At 39.3% G+C, this 13,762-nt stretch overlaps 1 protein-coding gene and 1 pseudogene across 1 annotated transcript; one reads left to right on the top strand and one right to left on the bottom strand.

The window, feature by feature from the left end:
• Positions 1–611: 611 nt before the first annotated feature.
• LOC145877095 (uncharacterized) lies at positions 612–3,035 on the top strand (annotated as a pseudogene).
• A 7,598-nt stretch (positions 3,036–10,633) lies between these two features.
• Positions 10,634–12,684, bottom strand: LOC145877094 (uncharacterized). The gene is made up of 2 exons (XM_082972392.1): positions 12,672–12,684; positions 10,634–11,449 (listed from the first exon to the last, which is right to left on the bottom strand). Exons 1-2 carry the CDS (start codon positions 12,682–12,684, stop codon positions 10,635–10,637), a joined length of 828 nt encoding a protein of 275 aa, XP_082828518.1. The 3' UTR covers position 10,634.
• Positions 12,685–13,762: the final 1,078 nt, after the last annotated feature.

Genomic DNA, 13,762 nt, shown 5'->3' with positions numbered 1-13,762 from the left:
TGGTTTCCTCATTACCAGATATACTACATCCATAACTAGTGGTTTCCTCATTACCAGATATACTACATCCATAACTAGTGGTTTCTTCATTAGCAGATATACTACATCCATAACTAGTGGTTTCCTCATTAGCAGATATACTACATCCATAACTAGTGGTTTCCTCATTACCAGATATACTACATCCATAACTAGTGGTTTCCTCATTAGCAGATATACTACATCCATAACTAGTGGTTTCCTCATTACCAGATATACTACATCCATAACTAGTGGTTTCCTCATTACCAGATATACTACATCCATAACTAGTGGTTTCCTCATTACCAGATATACTACATCCATAACTAGTGGTTTCCTCATTAGCAGATATACTACATCCATAACTAGTGGTTTCCTCATTACCAGATATACTACATCCATAACTAGTGGTTTCCTCATTACCAGATATACTACATCCATAACTAGTGGTTTCGTCATTACCAGATATACTACATCCATAACTAGCGGTTTCCTCATTAGCAGGGAGGAGTTTCTACAATCAGATTGTGTGTGCATCGCCCTCAATCATCATGTTACTACTAATGTGAAAACAATACAAAATATGACTATTCTTGCTCATTTTGTGGACCTTTAATCATCTGTCTGACTTTGTTGTTCACGCAGGAGAGAGACGTGACTATCGTGGATCCTCTGGGGAGCCTCAGCAACATCATGATGCTGAAGAGGCAGAGAAGAGTCTCTCCACATTAGAACACCTCAATAAACACCTGCAGAGATCCACAGGGAAGAGAACTCACTGCTGCTCTGACTGTGGGAAGAGATTCACCTCCCCATCAGGCATTAAAATTCATCAGAGAACACACACAGGAGAGAAACCTTTTAGCTGTACTCAATGTGGGAAGAGTTTTGGTCTATCTGGAAGTCTGACTGCACACCAGAGAATACACACAGGAGAGAAACCTTATAGCTGTGATCAATGTGGGAAGAGTTATGTTAAATCTAGCAGTCTGACTAAACACCAGAGAACACACACAGGAGAGAAACTTATAGATGTGATGAATGTGGGAAGAGTTTTGTTACATCTAACAGTCTGACTAAACACCAGAGAATACACACAGGAGAGACATGTTATAACTGTGCTCAATGTGGGAAGAGTTTTACTAGGTCAACTGGCCTGATATCACACCAGAGAACACACACAGGAGAGAAATCTTATAGATGTGATGAATGTGGGAAGAGTTATGTTACATCTAGCTGTCTGACTAAACACCGGAGAACACACACAGGAGAGAAACCTTATAGCTGTGCTCAATGTGGGAAGAGCTTTAATGAGAAAAGCTGTCTGACTAAACACCAGAGAACACACACAGGAGAGAAGCCTTTTAGCTGTAATCAATGTGGGAAGAGTTTTACTCAGTCAACCAGCCTGATGTCACACCAGAGAAAACACACACAGGAGAGAAATCTTATAGCTGTGCTCAATGTGGGAAGAGTTTTACTATGTCTAACAAGCGGACTTCACACCATATAACACATACAGGAGAAACCTCAGCTGTGATCACTGTGACCAGAGATAATCTGATAAAATACCTCAATCAATGAAATAATGTCACAATGTAGAATGTTTTAACATTGTAGAAGGAGTATTTTAATGATGTCATAATGTTGAACCCTAAACGTTTGTCCCCTGTTCTATTGATTTCAACATGATATGGATATTAGCCTCAGGGGGAAAATCCAGGCTCTGAAATGGAAGAGTTACTATTTATGAGATTTAACAAAAAGTGACTAACAAAAAAAGAGTTGTGTTACACTTACCACGTTGGTGACCCACTGGAATCAAAATGTAGCTAGCTGTTTTCTACAAATTATTAAGAAGTTAGTTTTCCGTATTGGATATGAGTTTTGTTTGGGTTCATTCCAAGGGGACGAGAGTTCTAGAAGCTCGTGGTAATTATTATTTTTTTAATTGTTTTTAATTGTTGACAGCCAGTGGACACCATGTTTATATTGGTGAAGGTGAAGCATTGTAGTGGATGGAAGTTGTTTTCTGTTGGTGGTGAGCACGTAAAGTGGAGTTTTTAGAAAAGCCTCTGAGTGTGTATTCCTAAGTGGGGGGCACCTTGGAGGTGTAAACAGGGCTGAGTCAGCTATCTGTGTGAATTGGATGAAAACTAGAATCTTTGTTTACTATTTAAGACTGTTTATGATATAGTATAAGCTAGTAAGGTGCACCTGTAATTATTTTAAACCTGTAATTGTTTTAAACCTGTAATTATTTTACACCTGTACCCCATTTTAGAAGTATTGAAAGATATAAATGTATGAGTTGCAAAATCCTAGGAACTAACATAGAAATGTGAAAAATGAAAATATTCCTGTAGGTTAAAATATTAATTGATTATTAATATTAGTTATGTTTGAGAATAGCATTGTGTGACAGGCTGACTTGAAAGATTTTACTCAACATTTTGCTGCGTGGCAATACTGTGTTTGGATTCTGAAGGGCATTTATACAAGAGAGGTAGTCTAGACACTTTATTAATACCTTTATGCATTTGAATCCCATCTACAGCTACCATCTAAGATATTAATTTCCCTCCACAAGGGGGCGGACATGGAACGTTTCCAAAATGGGATAGTATTGTACATGTAACGTTTCCAAAATGGGATAGTATTGTCCATGTAACGTTTCCAAAATGGGATAATATTGTACATGTAACGTTTCCAAAATGGGATAGTATTGTCCATGTAACGTTTCCAAAATGGGATAGCATTGTACATGTAACGTTTCCAAAATGGCATAGTATTGTCTATGTAACGTTTCCAAAATGGGACAGTATTGTACATGTAACGTTTCCAAAATGGGATAGTATTGTCCATGTAACGTTTCCAAAATGGGATAGTACTGTACATGTAACGTTTCCAAAATGGGATAGTATTGTACATGTAACGTTAAGCCCCCTTGTGAGTTAATAGTATTGCATGCTGTAGCAGGCTATATAAAGAGGAAGACCTCCATTGACGATTCAGTTCGTTGTAACATCTCGTCTGGACAGGTCACCGTCCTAAGTTAGTTAGTTAGTTAGTTAACGAAGCTAACGTTAGCTAGTTCATTATCACAAAAGTGAGAACTGCTCTTGATTGGAAACTTACGTTAATGAGTGTAAAGCCATGTTGGCTTTATGGAAACGATATACAATATATGGGAAAGAATATAGTTGAGGAAATAATCCAAACCTAGTTGTGCCTAGTTAGGACATAACGTTAGCTAGCTAGCTAACGGTACTGTACTGTAGCTCATACAACGCCGACGGTCAAACCCGGCTTTCTAATATTTACGTTCATTAACTATAGTAACGTTATGGAAGATATTCACAGAAAACCATCATTGTCTTCGTTATTCATTATTAGTATGTTATATTATTATAATAAATTATTTCGAGACATATTCAGAGCCAAACATCAACCCAACTTAACCTTTTTAACTGTTGTCGCATCCAAACTTGTCACCATCGTTTTCAGTTGTAATTGCGAAGTTCCCGGAAGAAGTCCAGCAACAACGGAGGTTCCTCGATGAACCCACCTTCTAACAAGTTCTTTGAAGAACCTTTTGGGGCTGTTTTTCATTGACCAAGAACCCTACGGTTCTTAGGGGATCTGAGAACAACTCCAGTTGAACCCTTCATTTTTAGAGTGTAGTCGGCTCTATTTACTCTCAGATTCAAACATGATGATTAGCATCAACGATCAAGTCAGCTGCTGCTGCTCCAATACAGTATGAGGTGAGACGGTGAACTGATGTTGAACTGGGCAGTCAGCTGCTGCTGCTCCAATACAGTATGAGGTGAGACGGTGAACTGATGTTGAACTGGGCAGTCAGTCATTCATTCTGTACTATGAGTCTATCAAATCAAATTGAATTTGACCTTACAGTGAAATGCTTACTTACAAGCCCCTAACCAACAATGCAGTTTTAAAAAGTACAAATAAGAATACTAAATAAAAGGAACAAGAATGAAAGAGCAGAAGTTAAATAATAATAGCTAGACTATATACAGGGGGTACCGGTACAGAGTCAATGTGGAGGCTATATACAGGGGGTACCGGTACAGAGTCAATGTGCGGGGGCACCGGTTAGTCGAGGTAATTGAGGTAATATGTACATGTAGGTAGAGTTATTAAAGTGACTATGCATAGATGATAACAGAGAGTGGGGGGGGGGGGGGGGGGGGGGGCTTCCTCTGACACCGCCTGGTAAAGAGGTCTTGGATGGCAGGGAGCTTGGCCCCAGTGATGTACTGGGCTGTACGCACTACCCTCTGTAGTGCCTTGCGGTCGGAGGCAGAGCAGTTGCCATACCAGGCAGGGATGCAACCAGTCAGGATGCTCTCGATGGTGCAGCTGTAGAAGCTTTTGAGGTTCTGAGGACCCATGCTAAATCTTTTCAGTCTCCTGAGGAGGAATAGGTTTTGTCGTGCCCTCTTCACGATTATCTTGGTGTGCTTGGACCATGATAGTTTGTTAGTGATGTGGACACCAAGGAACTTGAAGCTCTCAACCTGCTCCACTACAGCCCCGTCGATGAGAATGGGGGCGTGCTGTCTTCCTTTTCCTGTAGTCCACAATCATCTCCTTTGTCTTGATCACGTTGAGGGAGAGGTTGTTTTTCTGGTACCACACGGCCAGGTCTCTGACCTCCTGACCTCCCTGTCTCATCGTTGTTGGTGATCAGGCCTACCACTATTGTGGCATGGGCAAACTTAATGATGGTGTTGGAGTCGTGCCTGGCCGTGCAGTCATGAGTGAACAGGGAGTACAGGAGGAGACTGAGCAGCACCCCAGAGGGGCCCCTGTGTTGAGGATCAGCGTGGCGGGTGTGTTGTTACCTACCCTTAAAAAACCTCTCTGGGCTACGCAACAGCCAGTGTAATCCCGTGGCGCGATATTCAAATACCTTAGAAATGCTATTACTTCAATTTCTCAAACATATGACTATTTTACACCATTTTAAAGACAAGACTCTCGTTAATCTAACCACACTGTCCGATTTCAAAAAGGCTTTACAACGAAAGCAAAACATTAGATTATGTCAGCAGAGTACCCAGCCAGAAATAATCAGACACCCATTTTTCAAGCTAGCATATAATGTCACATAAACCCAAACCACAGCTAAATGCAGCACTAACCTTTGATGATCTTCATCAGATGACAATCCTAGGACATTATGTTATACAATACATGCATGTTTTGTTCAATCAAGTTCATATTTATATCAAAAAACAGCTTTTTACATTAGCATGTGACGTTCAGAACTAGCATTCCCACCGAACACTTCCGGTGAATTTACTAAATTACTCACGATAAACATTCACAAAAAACATAACAATTATTTTAAGAATTATAGATACAGAATTCCTTTATGCACTCGATATGTCCGATTTTAAAATAGCTTTTCGGTGAAAGCACATTTTGCAATATTCTGAGTAGATAGCCCAGCATCACAGGGCTAGCTATTTAGACACCCACCAAGTTTAGCCCTCACCAAAGTCAGATTTACTATAAGAAAAATGTTATTACCTTTGCTGTTCTTCGTCAGAATGCACTCCCAGGACTTCTACTTCAATAACAAATGTTGGTTTGGTTCAAAATAATCCATAGTTATATCCAAATAGCGGCGTTTTGTTCGTGCGTTCAAGACACTATCCGAAGGGTAAATAAGGGTGATGCGCCCGACGCGTTTCGTGACAAAACATTTCTAAATATTCCATTACCGTACTTCAAAGCATGTCAACCGCTGTTTAAAATCAATTTTGATGCCATTTTTCTCGTAAAAAAGCGATAATATTCCGACCGGGAAACCGTGTTTTAGTTCAAAGACAGAGAAAATAAAAACATGTGGTCGCCTCGTGCACGCGCCTCAGTCTCATTGTCCTCTGATAGACCACTTACCAAAGGCGCTAATGTTTTTCAGCCAGGGGCTGCAAAGACATCATTCAGATTTTTCCCGAGTTCTGAGAGCCTATGGGAGCCGTAGGAAGTGTCACTTTACAGCAAAGATCCTAAGTTTTCAATAAAGAGAGTCAAGAAGCCCAAGGAATGGTCAGAGAGGGCACTTCCTGTGCAGAATCTTCTCAGGTTTTTGCCTGCCATATGAGTTCTGTTATACTCACAGACACCATTCAAACAGTTTTAGAAACTTTAGGGTGTTTTCTATCCAAAGCCAATTATATGCATATTCTAGTTTCTGGGCAGCAGTAATAACCAGATTAAATCAGGGACGTTTTTTATCCGGCCGTGTAAATACTGCCCCCTACCCCTAACAGGTTAAAAAACATGAGCTGGCGCACACCCAGAAAAATAGTTTGTGTGGAGGTGCTGACTAACGGCGAATAAACTATAAACTATCAAAATAAATAAAGTCGCACACTCCATGTATAAACTCCCAGCAATTGAATGGGTATTTACCAACGTTTCAGCATCATTGTGCCTTCCTCAGGGTGATGTCATGAATACTTGAACCAGGTTATGTAGACAAACAGTGCAATTAGTGCAACCAATGACAATAGAGAGGGGTGTGTCATAATGATTAAGTTAATTAAAATGAATTAGTGAAATTGTTAAAAAATATATGACATATTAAATATATTACTGTATTGTTATCATATAGAAACATCATGGAATATTATACATCATATTAAATATATGACTCTATTGTTATCATATAGAAACATCATGGAATATTGTACATCATATTAAATATATTACTCTATTGTTATCATATAGAAACATCATGGAATATTGTACATCATATTAAATATATTACTCTATTGTTATCATATAGAAACATCATGGAATATTGTACATCATATTAAATATATTACTCTATTGTTATCATATAGAAACATCATGGAATATTGTACATCATATTAAATATATTACTCTATTGTTATCATATAGAAACATCATGGAATATTGTACATTATATGACCATCAACATACATTATTGTTTCATTCAATTTCACATAATAAAGATATTTAATATTTTCAAGTTCAGAAGTCAGAACCCATCACCTGCTATGTAAAAGAGACAGAAGAATGCACAATGGTCAATGCTATCTGGGATCCTTGGGACATCCCTATCCTAAACCCTAACCTTAACCCCTAACCTTAACCATTTTAAATGTCAACTTCAACGGGCTAGGGACGTCCCAAGGATGTATCTCTACCTGAAAATACATGATCTAAGTGATTGATAGTTGGTATTCAGCAGTCATAAAGCCTTATTTACTTTAATGAACTACTAAAATAGTGATTTAGTCAGACAGCATAGACAGCAGCTCTACACTTTCATCACACTATCATCCAGAAGGCGAGGTCAGTACAGGTGCATCAAAGCTGAGACCGAAAGACAGAAAAACAGCTTCTATCTCAAGGCCATCAGACTGTTAAACAGCACAGAGAGGCTGCAGCCTACATATAGACTTGACATCATTGGCCACTTTAATAAATGGAACACTAGTCACTTTAATAATGTTTGCATATCATTTCTCATCTCATATGTATAAACTGTATCTCAGTCTATGGTGCTCTGACATTGTTTATCCATATATTTATATATTCCTAATTCCATTCCTTACCTTAGATTTGTGTGTATTAGGTATTTGTTGTGAAATTGTTAGATATTAATTGTTAGATATTCCTGCACTGTGGGAACTAGAAGGACAAGCATTTCACTACACCTGCAATAACATCTGCTGAACACCTGTATGTGACCAACAACATTTGATTTATTATGAAGGTCATTTGTGTCAAATGTACTTTTCCCCTCATTCACCCCATCTCTTTACATTGCTGATGCATAATCAGTGGCCTGACTGTGTCAAAGGCCCATCCTGGTAGATCTGAACCTAATGCAGCTGGGAGTGATCGGATGACAGAAGTCACATTTAGGTGCCAGGTGTAACTGAGGCCATAGATGCTCCATATCCATTACTTTGAGTGGTTTATATAATATGACTAAATGCATTTCTTTCTGTGTTGCAGGGACAGTCAAGAAATGGAACAGCAAGGCCACAGAACATGACATAAGCAGAGCTGTGGGAGACCACCTCAAGCCCCTGGTAGAGCCGGGGGTGGTGTTTACCACTCCACCACGCCTTCAGCAATATAAGCTTGTTTTTTAGGAGGGGCTCTGAAAGACACTATGGGGGTGTCCACTGGAAGTTGACTAGTAACAACAACTGGGACCTAAAAGACACCCACCATGAGACCCACTAAATCTGCCCAAGAAGAGGAAAACAAAAGAAAAACCCACACCAAACTTAAAGACAGGAAGTAAACCAAAAAGGTGGAGCAACTAAAGGTGTTGACTCTCCACATGTATCAAGACAACTGGAGCACTGGGCCAGACACTCTTAAATAGAACCTGGACCAGCTCAGGTGAAACACCTTCCCACTAACGAGATGGACAAGCCAGCACAGGTGTAACACATACTGACTAACGAGGTGACACCAGTCAGTGCGTCCTACGTGCTAACGAGCTAGACGTGCTAATGAGCTAGACGTGCTAACGAGCTAGACGAGCTAACGAGCTAGACGTGCTAACGAGCTAGACGGGCTAACGAGCTAGACGGGCTAACGAGCTAAAGTCCAACCTCAAAAATAAATGGAAAAACCAAAGCCTGTAACACCTTACCCCTTAAGACAACAAATATATCCTACATTTCTTTAGGACAAGTTTGCCTACCACCAACAGAAAACAACTTCCATTTCCCATGATAATCAACTACAATGATTCACCTTCACCAATATAAACATGGTGTCTACTGGATGTCAACAATTAAAAATAAGAAAAAAACACGTATTTCTAAATAATAATATACAATAGTATTATTTGTTTCTCCTTTTTCTTTCTATAGAATCCTAAAACTCACTAGCTTCTAGAACACTCGTCTTCCTAAAACTCACTAGTTTCTAGAACTCTCCTCTTCCTAAAACCCACTAGCTTCTAGAACTCTCCTCTTTCTAAAACTCACTAGCTTCTAGAACTCTCGTCTTCCTAAAACTCACTAGCTTCTAGAACTCTCGTCTCCTTGGAACGAGCCCAAACAAAACTAATCTCCAATACGTGCAGTCAAAATAAATTGTGATCCATGGTAACGCACTGGCTAAACACAAAACACATATTTTTGACTGCCCACCCTTGAGACAATCAGAAACCAAGTTGTCCTTAACACGGACATGTCTGATTTCAAGAGGAAACTCCTGCAATATCCGTAGTAACTTTCCACCTCACTGTGGAGCTTCTCTCTCTTTTCAGGGTTCACTCAATAGGCATGTTGTTGGATCGGGGCCCAGTCCCCAATGTCATGCTCTAGTACATTTGGTTTGGCACATCTGAGAATGAACCCTGATATTCTAAAAGCAGGTCAACAATGTCAATATAATTGTACCCAAAGATTGTCAGTTGGTTGCATAAATAATTCTGATTACTAAATCTTACATGAATATTAAACATGAAATATAAAAACCAAATGTACACCCCTTTGTTAATATGTATTAGCAATAATTCACTTAATGGTGAGGCATAAAATGTATATTTTGTCAGGCTGGATGTTTGAAATATGAGGTGATTTCAGACCTGCTACTTCAGTAGTGGAATAAAGACATTTAGCACATGAATGTTGTAAATAAATAGTGGAGTGATGTAGGATTGTTCATATAATTGATTATTGTACTGCGACTATGTGTTTAGGCTGTAAGTATGTTGAAATTAAATTGTTTTCTTTTCAACTTTCACTTTCAACTAAAACCAAACTTATATTGTATGTCGGGCAAAGTCTTATTTTCAACAACATTTTGCTAGGTGAGATATACCCAATGTCACAGTTTAAATGTGTCCAAATCAATAGTCCAAATGCAGAAACAGTTTAGCAATAAATCACTGATATCGATTAGGGGGGAAATCAGGTTGTACGTGCTGTTGAAACTAACACAACTAAAAAACACATGGAAATGGGAGATATATTTTACCTCACTGATTAGAGGACAACCTGCAGAAGACAGTCAGCCACATTTTGGAGTGATGCATTTAAACTTAGGGGTCACTAAACAAAGGAACGCAACACTTATTTGTCATCACTCATCGATATCATGTTGAAATCAATTGTGCCGAGAGGAGGGAGATGAGGTTGCACGTCCTGTTAAACTAACAGCTCAAAAACCACACGGAATCTGGGAATAATGTGTACATCCCTGGTTAGAGGACAATTTGTAGAAAACAGCTCGCTACATTTTGAAGTGGTGCATTTTGATTCAAGTGGGTCACCAACATGGTAAGTATAACACAACTCTTTTTTTGTTAGTCACTTTTTATTAAATCACATAAATAGTAACTCTTCCATTTCAGAGCCTGGATTTTCCCCCTGAGGCTAATATCCATATCATGTTGAAATCAATAGAACAGGGGACAAACGTTTAGGGTTCTACATTGTGACATAATTAAAATACTCCTTCTACAATGTTAAAACATTCTACATTGTGACATTATTTCATTGATATCATGAAACAACTCCATGTATTTTCTGATGTTTGATCAGAGGCCTTTTATCAGAGGATCTCTTGTCACATTAACCACAGCCAAAATATTTCTCTCCTGTGTGTGTTCTCTTGTGTTGAGTCAGATGTGCAGATCGACCAAAACTCTTCCCACATTTACCACAGTTATAAGATTTCTCTCCTGTGTGTGTTCTCTGGTGCACTGTCAGATCTCCAGATTGACCAAAACTCTTCCCACATTTACCACAGCTATAAGGTTTCTCTCCTGTGTGTGTTCTCTGGTGCACTGTCAGAATGCTTGATGTAGTGAAACTCTTCCCACATTGATCACAGCTATAAGGTTTCTCTCCTGTATGTGTTCTCTGGTGTAGAGTCAGATCTCCAGATTGACCAAAACTCTTCCCACATTTACCACAGCTATAAGGTTTCTCTCCTGTATGTGTTCTCTGGTGTAGAGTCAGATCTCCAGATTGACCAAAACTCTTCCCACATTTACCACAGCTATAAGGTTTCTCTCCTGTGTGTGTTCTCTGGTGTAGAGTCAGATGTCCAGATTGACCAAAACTCTTCCCACATTGATCACAACTATAAGGTTTCTCTCCTGTGTGTCTTCTCTGGTGTACAGTCAGAATGCTTGATGTAGTGAAACTCTTCCCACATTGATCACAGCTATAAGGTTTCTCTCCTGTGTGGATTCTCTGATTCATTTTAATGCCTGATGAGGTGCATCTCTTCCCACAGTCAGAGGAGCAGTGAGTTCTCTTCCCTGTGGATCTCTGCAGGTGATTATTGAGGTGTTCTGATCTGGAGAGACTCTTCTCTGCCTCTTCAGCATCACGAGGTTGTTGAGGCTCCCCAGAGGATCCACGATAGTCACATCTCTCTCCTGTGTGAACAACAAAGTCAGACAGATGATTAAAGGCCCACAACAGCGAAAATCCACTGTAAGGTCCAAGGTGATGCCAACAGCGTAGCCATGATGTTATACAACAATTGACATCTGTAATGAATGTAATGATTACTTGACCTTTGTCTTAAAATGAGCAAGAATAGTCATATTTTGTCTTGTTTTCACATTAGTAGTAACATCGATGATTGTAGGCTAGAAATAAATTATTACAGTTGTTGAAACTCTAAGCAGTGTGCCAGACGACTTTTGGTCTCCAATATAGGCCCCTTTCTGTGTTTGCTAAAATTGCGGCACGAGGGCAAAGCACACAATTTGGTTGCAGAAACTCATCCCTGCTAATGAGGAAACCACTAGTTATGGATGTAGTATATCTGATTAGAGCAAAAATGGTGAGCAAAGATTTTAGTTTTTCACAATGTATTCTGAATGTGAATGGGGGAAAACTCAGGGGAGTAACCTCCATTTCCAGGTTGCTTATGAGTGCATTTCACACTACTTTGGATTATAATTGTAAGGCTCGCTTGAATGTCCTGCTTAATATAATGTTTGCTACAGTATTAAGAACAGCCTTATCCATTTGGGTGTTGTTAACCTGTTGGGGATAGGGGGCAGTATTTGCACGGCCGGATAAAAAACATACCCAATTTAATCTGATTATTACTCCTGCCCAGAAACTAGAACATGCATATAATTATTACCTTTGGATAGAAAACACTCCAAAGTTTCTAAAACTGTTTGAATGGTGTCTGTGAGTATAACAGAACTCATTTGGCAGGCCAAAACCTGAGAAGATTCCAAACAGGAAGCGCTCTCTCTGACCATTTCATGGCCTTCTTTGATCATCTCTAACCAAAACAGGGGATCTCTGGCATGACGTGACATTTTCTAACGCTCCCATAGGCTCTCAGAAGGCGCCAGAACGTTGAATGATGACTTTGCAGGCCATGGCTGAAAAACAGTAGCGCATTTGGTAAGTGGTCGATCTGAGAACAATAAGACTGGGGCGCGCGTGCACGAGACGACTCCATGTTTTCATTTTCAGTCTTTGAACGAAAACAACGACTCCCGGTCGGAATATTATCGCTTTTTTACGAGAAAAATCGCATAAAAATAGATTTTAAACAGCGTTTGACATGCTTCGAAGTACGGTAATGGAATATTTTGATTTTTTTTGTCACGAAACGTGCCGGGCACGCACCCTTCTTTACCATTCGGATAGTGTCTTGAACGCACAAACAAAACGCCACTATTTGGATATAACTATGGATTATTTGGAACCAAACCAATATTTGTTATTGAAGTAGAAGTCCTGGGAGTGCATTCTGACGAAGAACAGCAAAGGTAATCCAATTTTTCTCATAGTAAATCAGAGTTTGGTGAGCACCAAACTTGGTGGGTGTCAAATTAGCTAGCCTGTGATGGCCGGGCTATCTACTCAGAATATTGCAAAATGTGCTTTCACTGAAAAGCTATTTTAAAATCGGACACAGCGATTGCATAAAGGAATTCTGTATCTATAATTCTTAAAATAATTGTTATGTTTTTTGTGAACGTTTATCGTGAGTAATTTAGTAAATTCACCGGAAGTGTTCGGTGGGAATGCTAGTCACATGCTAGTCACATGCTAACGTAAAAAGCTGTTTTTTGATATAAATATGAACTTGATTGAACAAAACATGCATGTATTGTATAACATAATGTCCTAGGAGTGTCATCTGATGAAGATCATCAAAGGTTAGTGCTGCATTTAGCTGTGGTTTTGTTTTTTGTGACATTATATGCTAGCTTGAAAAATGGGTGTCTGATTATTTCTGGCTGGGTACTCTGCTGACATAATCTAATGTTTTGCTTTCGTTGTAAAGCCTTTTTGAAATCAGACAGTGTGGTTAGATTAACGAGAGTCTTGTCTTTAAAATGGTGTAAAATAGTCATATGTTTGAGAAATTGAAGTAATAGCATTTCTAAGGTATTTGAATATCGCGCCACGGGATTCCACTGGCTGTTGAGTAGCCCATAGAGGTTAACACACCTCCAAATGAGCTTCAATGCCATTCAATGCAATACCAAACTCCTTCTGTGGCCACCAACTGCTCTTAAACGCTAGTAAAATTAAACGCGTGCTCTTCAACCGATTTTGCCTGCACCCGCCGCCTGACAAGCATCACTTCTCTGGACTTAGGTATTTGTTGTTGTCCACATATTCTAAGTGTCTGATTAGACATTAAACTCTCCTTCCAGACTCATATTAAGCATCTCCAACCCATAATGACATCTAGAGTCGGCTTCTTA

The sequence above is a fragment of the Salmo salar genome, unplaced genomic scaffold (assembly GCF_965601325.2).
Source record: "Salmo salar unplaced genomic scaffold, fSalSal1 ptg000686l, whole genome shotgun sequence".
Lineage (NCBI taxonomy): Eukaryota > Metazoa > Chordata > Actinopteri > Salmoniformes > Salmonidae > Salmo > Salmo salar.
This window is presented reverse-complemented; position numbering and strand designations above follow the sequence as displayed.